Source organism: Anguilla anguilla, chromosome 11, assembly GCF_013347855.1.
Source record: "Anguilla anguilla isolate fAngAng1 chromosome 11, fAngAng1.pri, whole genome shotgun sequence".
Lineage (NCBI taxonomy): Eukaryota > Metazoa > Chordata > Actinopteri > Anguilliformes > Anguillidae > Anguilla > Anguilla anguilla.
Genome location: NC_049211.1, coordinates 985283 through 999775, shown reverse-complemented (window position 1 = coordinate 999775; position 14493 = coordinate 985283). Strand labels below are relative to the sequence as shown.

Genomic DNA, 14493 nt, shown 5'->3' with positions numbered 1-14493 from the left:
GGAGGGGCGGGACGGGAAGGTGAGGGGGCGGGGGGCGGGACGGGAAGGTGAGGGGGCGAGGGGGGGGGAGGGGCGGGACGGGAAGGTGAGGGGGCGAGGGGAGGGGAGGGGAGGGGGGGAGGGGCGGGACGGGAAGGTGAGGGGGCGGGGAGGTGAGGGGGCAGGGGGCGGGGAGGGCGGGACAGGAAGGTGAGGGGGTGGGGAGGGGGGGAAGGTGAGGGGGCAGGGGGCGGGGGGTGGCGGGACGGGAAGGTGAGGGGGCGGGACGGGGCGGCGTGGGACGAGGTGACGTGGTGCGGGACAGACTAATATTCTCATAGACTGAGCTGAAGTGACAGAGTTGGGAGCAGAGCGCTAGTCTGATCTCTCTGAGTGGATAATCCCAGCAGCAGGGAGAGTGCCGTTATGGAAATACTGCGCTCTTGTTTGGGGGGTTTTCCTGGGGAGGGGGCTGATAAACTGGATTTGTGGGGCGTGAATTGACAGTTTTTTCTGTTGTGGCGGCTGTAAATCCTTGCACCCCTAGCCTTGTACAGGAAGTGATGCAACAGCAGACCTGTCTGACCATGGCCCCTCAAGGCTACTATGGCTGATAGACTTTTTGAAGTGTTTACTTTCTAAAAATTGCAATTGACAGCTGAGGGAAGTGCTCCTCCTAGTGGATAACAGTATGAGCCACACCAGGGCTGTGTCTGAATCAGCACATTTGTCTACTATTGAGTATAGTAGCTGAGTACACTGGATGAGAAAGCTGTTAAGTAAATTTTCTCTCAATGTAGTGTGTGTAAAATCCCAGGACGATATACTTATTATCAGGGTTTTGCTGAGTATATTCGGGAGCAAATTTTTCAGGAAGTAAATGACCATTTTGGTCCCATAAATAAAGCGCGTTTTTGCTTTAAAAACAAGGCACAGCTCTGCTGACGTTTTCCTTCAGCAATGACGCGTGAGCAAGGGCGAGATGTCTTGCAACACTTCATCAGTAAGGTTGGAAAATAGGTTGGAGGATATTTTTCGCACACTGCCCATCACTAAAACTAAAACAGCATACTTTGGACTAAAACTGTATGGAATCGCAGTGGGAGGGGTTCCAGTCGGTATGGAAACGCAGTCGGAGGGGTTCCAGTCGGTATGGAAACACAGTGGGAGGGGTTCCGGTCGGTATGGAAACACTGTGGGAGGGGTTCCGGTTGGTATGGAAACGCGGTGTGAGGTCACCCTGTTTTGGGGTCTCTCCCCCCAGTCCATTGAGGAGCTGGAGAAGGAGATGCTGAACGGGCAGAAGCTCCAGGGTCCGGCAACAGCAGCCGAAGTGCATCACATCCTCACCCTGAAGAACATGGTGCACAAGTGAGTGTCTTTATCACATCCTCACTGAGTATCACTATCACATCCTCACTAAGTATCATAATACCACATCCTCACTGAGTATCACAATCTCAATATCACATCCTCACCCTGAAGAACATGGTGCACAAGTGAGTGTCTTTATCACATCCTCAGAGTATCACTATCACATCCTCACTAAGTATCATAATACCACACCCTCACTATCACAATCTCAATATCACATCCTCACTGAGTATCACAATCACAATATCACATCCTCACTAACCAAATATCACATCCACACTAACCCAATATCACATCCACACTCTGAAGAACATGGTGCACAAGTGAGTGTCACAATCACAATATCACATCCTCACTGAGTATCACAGTCATAATATCACATCCTCACTAACCCAATATCACATCCTCACCCTGAATAACATGGTGCACAAGTGAGTGTCACAATCACAATATCACATCCTCACTGAGTATCACAGTCACAATACCACAACCTAAAAACTGAATATGATAATCATAATCAATGTATTGCAACCTCACTAATCGAGCATTACAATCATAATCATATCACAAGTGCTGTCTGTAGCAGAACAGCCCGTGCAGATGGGTTCTTTTAAATCGGCCAGACCGCCCCTAACTTTGCTCCTCCTTGGCTCCTCCCTCTCTCCCGCCTTCCCAGGTTCCCCTTGTTCAATGCGGTGTACCAGATCTGCTACCAGGGACACCCTGTCGGCGAGTTCATCAGCTGTTTACAGAACCACCCCGAGCACATGTAGCTCGCCTAACCAAGCTCTCCAGAGGGGGAATGAGTTTGGGGAGGGGGGGGCAGGTAACGCCCACAGGGGCAGATGCAGCGCACAGGGGGGGGGGGTAATTTTAATGTTCACACTTTTATCTTTTTAGTCTTGAATTACACTATAAAACGGTGAAGGAGAGTGAAAGTGACTGGCTGACCAGGCTGGGGAAATACGGTCAGCAAGCACCAATAATCCAGCCACCCTGCCTGTGATTGGCTGGACCCACAATCCTGCCACTTACCGTCACCATGACTACCTTACCCGTGATGTCACACTGATTTAATTGCACGCACAGTTTTTATGAGCATGCTGCAGAAACATCATTTTTGTTGTAACGGGAAAGCTCTGAGGTCATCGACATTCGCAGCCCTCCCTGCTTCTATTGGCTCAGAGGCTGAGAGAGGTGATTGGTGTGTTGCTGAGGGCTGCCTGCGTTGCCTTCGCTGGGCGTCGGCCTGCCAGACGGTTGCAGTGGTAGTGCCTTAACGGTCCCGTCAGGTCTGAGTAACTGTCCCGTCAGGTCTGAGTAACTGTCCCGTCAGGTCTGAGTAACTGTCCCGTCAGGTCTGAGTAACTGTCCCGTCGTAGTCGCTCTGTTTCGTGTGATAATAATTCCGCCTTAAGCAGCCACTCGTGTTCCGGAACTCCCGATCGCCACGCTTCATCATCCCGCCGTGTTCCGTCCGTCTCTGGTGTGGAGGTGTGACCAGTCAGTGTGGAGCAAATGCATGTAAAAATACGTATCAAAGCAAGATTTGATATTCAAATAAAAGTATTTGAACTCTAAGGTCCTCTGTTCTTTTTCAAAATAAGTTTTGTTTGTGAATGTATGTGCATGCACGTGTGTGTGTGTGTGTGTGAGAGAGAGAGTGTGCGCATGCTGAAGTAGATGCTGTGGATGGATAGACTGCATCGCATTGCCACAGCTGTGCACATCAGTGTGCTTTTTTCAGAACTGACAATCCCTCTGCTTTGGCTCACTCCGTCTAGAACACAGTTATCCAGGGTAATTCTACAACAGTAGCCCGTTTATATCCCCGCAGCACCAGTAGATGGCGCCATGTCATTGATACGAAGAGTCGGGCACCATAGCGTACGCACGTACATCGATGTGGGTACCCCGACGCATGATACCTGATATACAGCTCCATGTCCTACGAGATGTTAGAATTAAATTGTCATGTTTCTGCCTTTAATAAATTACCCGTTGCTACGAGGAGGAAAGGTTATAATCTCGCAAAGAGGACGCAGTTCACCAAGATGTATTTCATGTATCTCACTTTCTCTTCTCCAAGTATGTTTTGAGTGTAACTGTAATACCAAACACTGGTCCAGCACCCCTTCAAGACATTAAGCGAACTGTTTGTCGCCGAAGTATGGCATCAAGGATGTTAAATCAGCTCACAAAAAGACGCAAAAATACCGCCTCAGAGCAGACGTTCCATGGCTGGGGGATGCTGATCAGGAGGTGGAGTTCAGTTGGCTAACTTACTTCCTTAACTCGACTGCAGGACTCCGCTGGAGTATAAACAAACCCAGCCTTGGCTTCCAAACCACACAGCAGCAGGATCAAAGGGGCGGCCACCCTTTCTTTTCCACTAAAAGCTTATTTTTGTTCGTGATAACCCTCTTCCGAACAATGGCTGCTCTCTCTGCCTGGTTTTGGAATGAAAGATTCTGGCTTCCTCAGAATGTTACCTGGGCGGACTTTGCGGACCCAGAACCCGGAGTGGAGTATCCCAAAGCCGGACACTTGCTCTCCGCTTTACCGCTGGCTTTGGGAATATTTGCTGTCAGGCTATTATTTGAAAGGTATGTTACGCTGATCTAGGTTACAAGCTCATAATAGTTGTCCTGGTTGGCTTGCGTGATAGTAGTTAACTGAGTTACTTCGCCCCAGCGTGATGTCATCTCAAATTTATATTAAATCAGTTTGCCATAAAGGTATTTTGGGAACTAAGTTTCCAAACGAGTGAACAACGTTAACTCGCTTGCTAAATGTAACTTAGTCCACGTTCATTTAAATAGCTTTGCAAATTTTACGCTTAAATTATTGCGCTTTGTGTTTTAGAATTAGGTGCGGATTTTCTTCAGTTACATTTTTTTTATCAGTTGAGATCTGATAAAATTCGCTGGGCTACAACGTGACTCCCCCACTCGGGGTCAATAAATTGGCGGACTCAGGCACTTGGAATGGGTGTGAGAGGTATGTGCCAAGATAATGTTTGCTCGTCAATTTCACTGCGTGCGCATCATGCGTTATTTGCGTACTCTCTCTCTCTCCGAGTGAGTGAGCGAGTTTGTGAAGTAGTGTCAGAGTCTGAGATTTTCTGTAGCCCGCGGCATTTTATATTAGCTGGTATTGAATTTTGAATCTGTAATCCAGCGAGTTTAATTTCTAACTGATGACAAAAGGTGTAATTAACTTTAAAAAAATATGTATTAATGTTGTGCGCGATAAGTGATTCATTCCAAGCCTGCAAGAATTGTTAAATTGAAGCCATGCTTGTTGTAGGTATCAGAATTACTTGGATTGAACTGCTTGGACTTCTGTAGTCCTCCTGTGATGTGGCCCGACTTCTGGCATCTCTTTACATGCAAGTCTAGCCTAGTTGTCCGTAGTAAGCCAGCATTTTCACACAAACCCAGACGTTAAACATTTGAGACCCAGCAGGAGAGCACCAAGAACATGCTGAAGAGAAGCAGCCTATAAAACATGGGTTGAAGGTCATAAATGAGAAATGAGCGATCATGGGGAGAAAGTTCCTTTTGATTAATGTGCAATCCGATGATGACAGGGGCAAAGAACTTTCAACTTTATTGGGTTTGAATCTCCGGACTTCAAAACAGGCTTCGTTCCTTTATTGTTTGCAGCACTTTTTCGGGTCTGTTGCTCAGTTGTAATAACTCATGGTGCCAGTTTCACGGACACAGATTAAGCTTAGACCTGGACAAAATTGTGTTTTGTATGGAGGATCTCCACTCAAAACTGAATTTAGTCTGGGACTGACCGTAGTCTTCCTTCGTCCAGTGCCTGTGCGGTTTCCCATGGGGTTAAGGAAGGCAGCGATGTTTCCACTCATTGGTGCAAACTGGAAATAAGCCGTGCCATTGGCCTACAAGGCTTTTTAAGCATTTATCTTTTCATCGGTTTGGCACTGTTAGTGTATCAAGTCACAGTCCTGTCTAACCTCATTATATTAAAGGCATACTATGCATGATAATCACCATGCTAAGGCATATCTATAATGCACTGGGAATCTTCATGCACTTTCGTCAAATTCGTGCACCTTTGGGACGTTTGGGACGTTTCTGGGAGTGGCGCTGCTTCCTGTGTGGAGAGGGGTGGGTGTTTGTTGGGTTTTAACTTGACCTACGCTGCCTGAGTGGACGGGGTTTAAGACAGAGGAGGAGAGTTCTTTGATTGTAAGCACATGCTAAGAAATCCTGCATAGAAAGCCTTTAGGCCTGGGTATTCCAAGAAACCAGTGGATGGGGGGAGGGGGAGGGATTTCAGAGAGGCGATGTGCTAGTACGCCATCTTATTTGTTCCAGTTCCTTTTATGACATCACCCATAAATATACGGGCACAGGAGCAATGTGGCAGCAGGGCTAGAATACAGAATAACAAGAGTTGCGAAACAGCTGTTGGCTCCATGTCATTTTCTGCTATCTGTCAATCTGCATGCTCTATGACACATACTGCATGCTCTATGACACATACTGCATGCTCTATGGGACATACTGCATGCTCTATGACACATTCTGCATGTTTTATGGGACATACTGCATGCTCTACGGGACATACTGCATGCTCTATGACACATTCTACATGCTCTATGGGTCATACTGCATGCTCTATGACACATACTGCATGCTCTATGACACATACTGCATGCTATATGACACATTCTGCATGCTCTATGACACATTCTGCATGCTCTATGGGTCATACTGCATGCTCTATGGGTCATACTGCATGCTCTACGGGACATACTGCATGCTCTATGGGTCATACTGCATGCTCTATGGGTCATACTGCATGCTCTATGGGTCATACTGCATGCTCTATGGGACATACTGCATGCTTGCACAAGACTACAGCCCAGTCAGACACACTCCCCACAGGTGTTAAATACTTTTCATCTGATGTACTTCCAAGTGTTTCTGGGGGGGGGGGGTACGCCTTAAAACAGGTAGCCTACACCTGCACTGCTGAGACACCAGCTGCCACACCTCTCCAATTTGACTTCCCCACTTTGATTTCCGTTCACCTCTTCTGTCTACCTGTCTCAAGTGAGAGCTGGCATGGTGGAGGGGGGGGGGGGTGGTCTGAGGCAGAGTCCCCAGGGCAGCCAGCAGCAGACTGTCTGTCCTCTGGACTCGTTTATGAGGGTGAGGGTTGGGTCGGTCTCTGACAGGCGGGGCCCTGTTTGAGTTGCACAGCGACCGCGGAGTCCTCCTTCCTCTGTGAATCATTGACCTCTGCGGAATCAGTGACTCACAGTGCAAAGCTGCTAGATTTCTCACAGGGAACTAATCCAGAGGTGTGTTCTGAGTGTCAGCCACTCCGCCACAGACATTCAGCTCTGGCTTATCAGACAGAGTTCAAAGGTCAACTCTGGAAGCGGAATTCTTTCATCTTTTTCTGGAGATCAGGGAGGTTGGTTGAGGTCAGGGATCAGGGAGGGTGGTGGAGGTCAGGGAGAGTGGTGGAGATCAGGGAGGGTGGTGGAGGTCAGGGAGGGTGGAGATCAGGGAGAGTGGTGGAGATCAGGGATCAGGGAGGGTGGTGGAGGTCAGGGAGAGTGGTGGAGATCAGGGAGGGTGGTGGAGGTCAGGGAGGGTGGAGATCAGGGAGGGTGGTGGAGATCAGGGATCAGGGAGGGTGGTGGAGGTCAGGGAGGGTGGTGGAGATCAGGGATGTGTCCACTTGTTCTTGTTCGCTTAATTGATGCAGTTAATAAGCTGTACGTATTTAGCTGCCATTTTGTTTCTGTAAATGTGTGGCAGTATTGCATTGCTGTAGCGACATATTGGTTTTCAGTGCAGAAAAACACTCCACAGTGTCCAGAATAAAACCCTGACTGTCACTGGCTTTGTAGGAGCCAACACTCCAGCTTAAATTGAGAGCAGGTGTTGTCTCTCTCTCTCTCTCTCTCTAAAATTCAAATTCAAATTCAAAATGCTTTATTGGCATGAAATACATTTGTACATATTGCCAAAGCGTACACACAGAAACAGGAATAGGAATAGGAATACAAACAACATTGTGGTAACAACAACAATGCAAACAACAGTGTGGTAACGACAACAATGCAATTAACAGTGTGGTAATGGCCACAGTGAGTAGGCCATATAATAATAATAATAATAATAATAATGTAGAAAAGAGAAAATAGAAAAAAAAGATATAAATGAATTAATAATTAAAATAAATATATTTGTGGTGGTCAACTAGTGTCCCTCTCTCTCTCTCACACACTCTTTCTCTCTCTCTCCAGATTTGTCGCTCGCCCATGTGCACACATCCTGCAGATCCACACAGAAGTCAGTCGGATGGCCACGCCCAACGGCGCCCTGGAGAGAGTGTTTACCTGCGTTACTAAGGTCAGCGCCCGGGTGTGTGGGGGTGTGCTGAATATTAAAGTTCTAGAAACAGCGGCTGCTCCTGCAGGCTCCTCTGGGGAGCAGAGTGGGGAGAAGTGCTTTGGGGAGCAGCGTTTTGGGGAGCGGTGTTTTGGGGAGCGGCATTTTGGAGAGCAGCGTTTTGGGGAGCAGCGTTTTGGGGAGCGGCGTTTTGGGGAGCAGCATTTTGGGGAGCAGCGTTTTGGGGAGCGGCGTTTTGGGGAGTAGCTCCTCTGGGGAACAGAGTGGGGATCAGCAGCTGCCGTTTTTCTTTACTCCCCCATCCACCAGCTGAGTGTCTGATTCATCCCTCTCTCACTCCTTGCTTTTCTCTCTCTCTCCCTTCCTCCCTCTCCCTCTCCTCCCCTCTCTCTCTCTCTCAATCCCACGTCTCTCTCTCTCTAGTCTCCAGACTGCAGGCAGGTGGAGGGGCTCTCTAAGCAGCTGGACTGGGACGTGCGTGAGGTGCAGCGATGGTTTCGCCATCGACGTAACCAGGACAAGCCCAGCACCCTCACCAAATACTGCGAGAGCATGTAGGGCTCCAGAGTGTGTGTGTGTGTGTGTGTCACCCTGACCAAATACTGCGAGAGCATGTAGGGCTCCAGAGTGTGTGTGTGTGTGTGTGTGTCACCCTGACCAAATACTGCGAGAGCATGTAGGGCTCCAGAGTGTGTGTGTGTGTGTGTGTGTGTGTGTGTCACCCTGACCAAATACTGTGAGAGCATGTAGGGCTCCAGAGTGTGTGTGTGTGTGTGTGTGTGTGTGTCACCCTGACCAAATACTGCGAGAGCATGTAGGGCTCCAGAGTGTGTGTGTGTGTGTGTGTGTCACCCTGACCAAATACTGCGAGAGCATGTAGGGCTCCAGAGTGTGTGTGTGTGTGTGTGTCACCCTGACCAAATACTGCGAGAGCATGTAGGGCTCCAGAGTGTGTGTGTGTGTGTGTGTCACCCTGACCAAATACTGCGAGAGCATGTAGGGCTCCAGAGTGTGTGTGTGTGTGTGTGTGTCACCCTGACCAAATACTGCGAGAGCATGTAGGGCTCCAGAGTGTGTGTGTGTGTGTGTGTGTGTGTGTGTGTGTGTGTGTGTGTCACCCTGACCAAATACTGCGAGAGCATGTAGGGCTCCAGAGTGTGTGTGTGTGTGTGTGTCACCCTGACCAAATACTGTGAGAGCATGTAGGGCTCCAGAGTGTGTGTGTGTGTGTGTGTCACCCTGACCAAATACTGCGAGAGCATGTAGGGCTCCAGAGTGTGTGTGTGTGTGTGTGTGTCACCCTGACCAAATACTGCGAGAGCATGTAGGGCTCCAGAGTGTGTGTGTGTGTGTGTGTGTGTCACCCTGACCAAATACTGTGAGAGCATGTAGGACTCCAGAGTGTGTGTGTGTGTGTGTGTCACCCTGACCAAATACTGTGAGAGCATGTAGGACTCCAGAGTGTGTGTGTGTGTGTGTGTGTGTGTGTGTGTGTGTCACCCTGACCAAATACTGCGAGAGCATGTAGGGCTCCAGAGTGTGTGTGTGTGTGTGTGTGTGTCACCCTGACCAAATACTGCGAGAGCATGTAGGGCTCCAGAGTGTGTGTGTGTGTGTGTGTGTGTCACCCTGACCAAATACTGTGAGAGCATGTAGGGCTCCAGAGTGTGTGTGTGTGTGTGTGTGTGTGTGTGTCACCCTGACCAAATACTGTGAGAGCATGTAGGGCTCCAGAGTGTGTGTGTGTCTGTGTGTGTGTGTGTCACCCTGACCAAATACTGTGAGAGCATGTAGGGCTCCAGAGTGTGTGTGTGTGTGTGTGTGTGTGTGTCACCCTGACCAAATACTGTGAGAGCATGTAGGGCTCCAGAGTGTGTGTGTGTGTGTGTATGTGTCACCCTGACCAAATACTGTGAGAGCATGTAGGGCTCCAGAGTGTGTGTGTGTGTGTCACCCTGACCAAATACTGTGAGAGCATGTAGGACTCCAGAGTGTGTGTGTGTGTGTGTGTGTCACCCTGACCGAATACTGTGAGAGCATGTAGGACTCCAGAGTGTGTGTGCATGTGCGCATGAGTGTGTGTGTGTGTCTGCGTGTGCTGAATGTGACAGTCTGAGGGTTTTATTAGTGTCCAGAGAAGCTTTGTGAACAATATACAAACACATGCTCACACATGCACTCGTGCACACGTACACACACACATCCCATCCACTTATCCTTATGTAAAAAAGGCTTAAAAACAACTGAGTAAAACAAGACTTAAAAACACCAGCAGTACAAATGATCATAGTGGGTCACCTTCCTACCCCTCTGTCCCTACTGACAGACTTAAATAGGCTGAGCCATCAATTGCACCTGGTTTCAATTACAAATTAAATACAATTCAACAATTAAATTAAATCAATTTAACAATAATTACAAACAATTAAACAATTAACTGCCTATTGAAGGGCCACTCCTTCACACCTTATCAATCCTGTTTTTTTAACTTCTGTGTGTAATCTCTCTTCCAGGTGGAAGTTTGTATTTTACCTGTGCATATTTACCTATGGAGTGCACTTTCTGTGGAAGGTGAGTGCATGGCTGATCAGGTAACTCTGATAATGTTAATAATAAACCTGTTAAGTGTGCAACCATTTCAATGTATGTGCACTGTTGCAGTGTGTAGTCCTGTTTTTCTGTGTGATGATGCTGCTGTGTGTAATCCTGTTTCTCTCTGTAATCCTGTTTCTCTGTGTGATGATGTTGCTGTGTGTAATCCTGTTCTCTATGTCATCATGCTGCTGTGTGGTTATGTTGCTGTGTGACGCTGTTGCTGTGTGTAATCCTGTTCTCTATGTCATCATGCTGCTGTGTGGTTATGTTGCTGTGTGACGCTGTTGCTGTGTGTAATCCTGTTTCTCTATGAGGTCATGCTGCTGTGTGTGTGTCATTCTGTTGTGTATAATCATGCATCCTGTTTTACAGTCACCCTGGACATGGGACACAAGGCACTGCTGGTACGACTACCCCTATCAGGTATGTGTGTATAAGTGTGCTTGTGTGTGTTTGTATATGCTTGTGTGTGTGCATATGCTTGTGAGTGTGTTTGCCTGCTTTCTCGTCTATGTGCAAGCATGTGCCTATATCTGTGTGCATGCATTTGCATGTATGTGTGTGAAGTTGTACATGCCTGTGCTCTGTGTCCCAGGGCCTCTCCCCAGGACTGCATCTGTACTACATGATGGAGCTGGCCTTCTACTGCTCCCTGTTCTTCTCCCAGTTCACCGACATCCGGAGGAAGGTGGGAGAGGCGGGGCTTAAGAGCAGAATTGCTTACGAAAGTGTTTGTGAAAGGTGGGGCTTGTAGAAGGCAGGACTCATGAGAGCTGGGCTTTATAAAGTGATTTTGTTGTGTTGGGTTGGTCTGCCTTGGCTATAATATGAGAAGAGGAAACTGCAGAGATATAGCCTACATGCATCCCCCTGAAGGTTCTCTCTGGTGGTTCTCCCTGATGGATCTCTTTGAAGGTTCTCTCTGATGGTTCTCTCTGATGGTTCTCTCTGAAGGTTCTCTCTGATGGTTCTCTCTGATGGTTCTCTCTGATGGTTCTCTCTGAAGGCTCCCTCTGAACGTTCTCTCTGATGGTTCTCTCTGATGGTTCTCTCTTAAGGTTCTCTCTGAAGGGTCTCCCTGATGGTTTTCTCTGATGGGTCTCTCTGAAGGTTCTCTCTGAAGGTTCTCCCTGATGGGTCTCTCTGAAGGTTCTCTCTGAAGGGTCTCTCTGAACGTTTACTCTGAAGGTTCTTTTTGAAGGTTCTCTCTGATGGTTCTCTCTAATGGGTCTCTCTGAAGGTTCTTTATGATTGTTTTCTCTGAAGGTTCTCTCTCGTGGTTCTCTCTGTCTGCAGGACTTCCTGATGATGTTTATCCACCACCTAGCCACTGTAGGCCTGATCAGCTTCTCCTATGTCAACAACATGCTGCGCGTGGGCAGCCTGGTCATGTGCCTGCATGATGCCGCAGACATCCTGCTGGAGGTGAGGGGTCAGGGGTCAGGTGGGAGTGGCCAGGGGGAAGGAGGGGGATCAGTGTTTGATTGGGAGAACCATACTGGATTTACCACTTTCTGAGTTTACCTGGTGCTACAGGTAGACAGTGCAACCAGCTTCCACAGAAGTTATTTTATCTGTTTATTTGCTGTATTTCTGGTCTTATTTGTTAATCCCACACAGGACGAGGGCTCTTTGTGTCTTCGTCGCCATCGTCCGCAGATCAGGGCCACGTAATTGGCTGTACCTTCTGTGGTGTTGTGATTCTGTTTCTGGTTCAGTCGTCAGCGTTCTGTGGTGTTCACACTTGCTTCTCTGTCCCTCGTTCCCAGGCTGCTAAGATGGCTATCTACGCGAAGTCCCAGTGGCTGAGTGACTTCCTGTTTACCGTGTTTGGGCTCGTCTTCTTCAGCACGAGACTCGTCATCTACCCCGTTTGGTGAGGGGATGCCTGGGCGCATCCTAAACGCGCCGGTATACTCCAAACGATGCAGAACCTTTCAAACAAAGCGATGCGATTTGAATAAGAGACAAACAAAAAGATGCGGTGTTTTGAGTTTGTAAGGTGCGGTGTGTTCACTAGCAAGGCACCAGTTTGCAGTTTTCTTCCCCTGTCTGCGATTGGTCCATCCAAATATCACATGGTTGGTTGCGTCATGGTTGACCGGCCCAGGGGGCGGAGTTATAATTTATTTTCTGGTTCATCTCGTCACTGTCCAATGGTAGCAGCGTTCTGGTCGTGACTGGAATACTTTTGAGATGAACACTTTAAAGCAAAGGGCTGCTGAACTCATGCAAGGGTGTTGTCATCTTTATGATCGATCACTCAGCGACTTTAAAGACAGTGAAATGTGCTAGAATTCCTGGCAAAAAAAGTTGGGCATCAGGAGTCCTGAGCTGCAAGACCACCAGCGGTGTGGAGTGACATAAAAGAACATGGAGCTTTTATTGAGTAAACTGACATTGATGTTAGCTGGTGGCTCTTTTCGCAAAGTTCACACATCGTTTGGAGTATACTGCCTATCTTACTGCAGCGAGAGGGCTGGTAACTAGTATTGTGGGACATGGTGAGGGTGGGCTTATGTCATTTTTAAGTACGGGGCGGGGCATGACCATTATGATCTTACTATGGACTTATGGCGGTGTTGTTAAGAGTAATGAAGCGCAGAGGGGGCGTGGCTAATTTTCGTAACTCCTTACTTCACTCTAGTGTTTCTTTTGCGCCTCTACATCATGAAACCTATGCACTTGTTGTACGTCGCTCTGGATAAGAGCGTCTGCTAAATGCCTATAATGTAATGTAATGTAATGAGATAGCTGTAAGTCTAACAGGGCTAATGTTCTCCTGCAGTATCGTATGGACAGTAGAGTGTAAAATAGTCGCTGGCTTGTGTGTGTGCGCGTGTGTGTAGGATCCTCCACACCACCCTGTTTGAGAGCTGGCAGATGATTGGTCCATACCCGTCCTGGTGGCTCTTTAATGGGCTGCTGCTGCTGCTGCAGGTTCTCCACGTGCTCTGGTTCTGGCTGATCATCCGCGTCTCCATCAAAGCACTGATCCGGGGAAAGGTGTGTGTGTGTGCGTGTGTGAGGGCATATGAAACTTCTGTGTGCGTGAGAATATATGTACTTCCTGTGTCGGTGTGTGAGAGTAAATGTACTTCCTGTGTCGCTGTGTGAGAGTAAATGTACTTCTTGCATGGGTGTGTGAGAGCATATGTACTTCCTGTGCAGGTGTGTGAGAGTATGTGTACTTCCTGTGCAGGTGTGTGAGAGTATGTGTACTTCCTGTGCAGGTGTGTGAGAGTATGTGTACTTCCTGTGCAAGTGTGTGAGAGTATATGTACTTCTTGTGCAAGTGCGTGAGAACATATGTACTTCCTGTGTCGGTGTGTGAGAGTATATGTACTTCCTGTGCATGTGTGTGAGAGTATATGTACTTCATGTGTCGGTGTGTGAGAGTATGTGTACTTCCTGTGCAGGTGTGTGAGAGTATGTGTACTTCCTGTGCAGGTGTGTGAGAGTATGTGTACTTCCTGTGCAGGTGTGTGAGAGTATGTGTACTTCCTGTGCAGGTGTCTAAGGATGACCGCAGTGATGTAGAGAGCAGCTCGGAGGAGGAAGACGGGGTGAGGTCGGGGGTTAGGGTGACCCCCAGAGGGAAGGGCTTGTCATCCAAGAGTGAGAATGACACCAATGGTCACCTGACCTCCTCGCCATGGCAACAGGGCCACTGAGATGGGGAGACCACAGAGCGCAAAGGCGGAAATGGCACCGGTGTGCACCCCAAAAAAAAAACCATCCTCCCAAATCCAGAACTCTTCCGTCCTAATCCCACCCCCGTCCCAGAGAACACTGAAGGAGAGTAAGGGGAAGGCCCACATATCGCAGGACTTGGATTTAGGGGTGAGAGCGGCCGGACAGACAGACACTGAAGGTGGACAGATGTACTCTGAAGATCCTGACTCTCTCCCCCTCACTCCCCTGACTGGAGCATTCTGGGTTTTTTACTCTCTCTTCTTGATCATGCTGTGTTTGTTTTTTTAAGTGACTTTTATTGTGAGACCAAACACTTTATTATTAAAATGTTGATTGCTTTGAGCATAACGGTGATTTTCTTTACTGATTTTTATTTTTTTCCCCATTGTTAGAACTTGGTAGATCATTCTAGTGAAAAACGCCACAGGAACAAAATGAAAATGGC

The 14493-nt window shown here is 48.2% G+C and overlaps 2 protein-coding genes across 3 annotated transcripts in view; both read left to right on the top strand.

Annotated features, from left to right (window-relative positions):
* The window catches only part of LOC118207205 (glycerol-3-phosphate dehydrogenase [NAD(+)], cytoplasmic), an 8413-nt gene extending 5479 nt beyond the window's left edge, over window positions 1-2934 (top strand). The window contains exons 7-8 of the mRNA XM_035380551.1: window positions 1244-1350; window positions 2030-2934. Of these exons, the coding sequence (XP_035236442.1) occupies window positions 1244-1350; window positions 2030-2126 (204 nt within the window). The 3' untranslated portion in view covers window positions 2127-2934. The remainder of the gene's footprint in view (window positions 1-1243; window positions 1351-2029) is intronic.
* Window positions 2935-3636: 702 nt separating this feature from the next.
* LOC118208513 (ceramide synthase 5-like) lies at window positions 3637-14396 on the top strand. 2 transcript variants are annotated; one of them, XM_035383263.1, is made up of 10 exons: window positions 3637-3959; window positions 7652-7757; window positions 8181-8311; window positions 10271-10328; window positions 10725-10775; window positions 10948-11040; window positions 11649-11777; window positions 12122-12228; window positions 13202-13358; window positions 13865-14396. In XM_035383263.1, exons 1-10 carry the CDS (start codon window positions 3787-3789, stop codon window positions 14024-14026), a joined length of 1167 nt encoding a protein of 388 aa, XP_035239154.1. In that variant the 5' UTR covers window positions 3637-3786; the 3' UTR covers window positions 14027-14396. The 2 variants fall into 2 exon arrangements, with proteins under 2 accessions (XP_035239154.1, XP_035239155.1); XM_035383264.1 differs by lacking the exons at window positions 3637-3959; window positions 7652-7757; window positions 8181-8311 and adding an exon at window positions 9313-9345.
* Window positions 14397-14493: the final 97 nt, after the last annotated feature.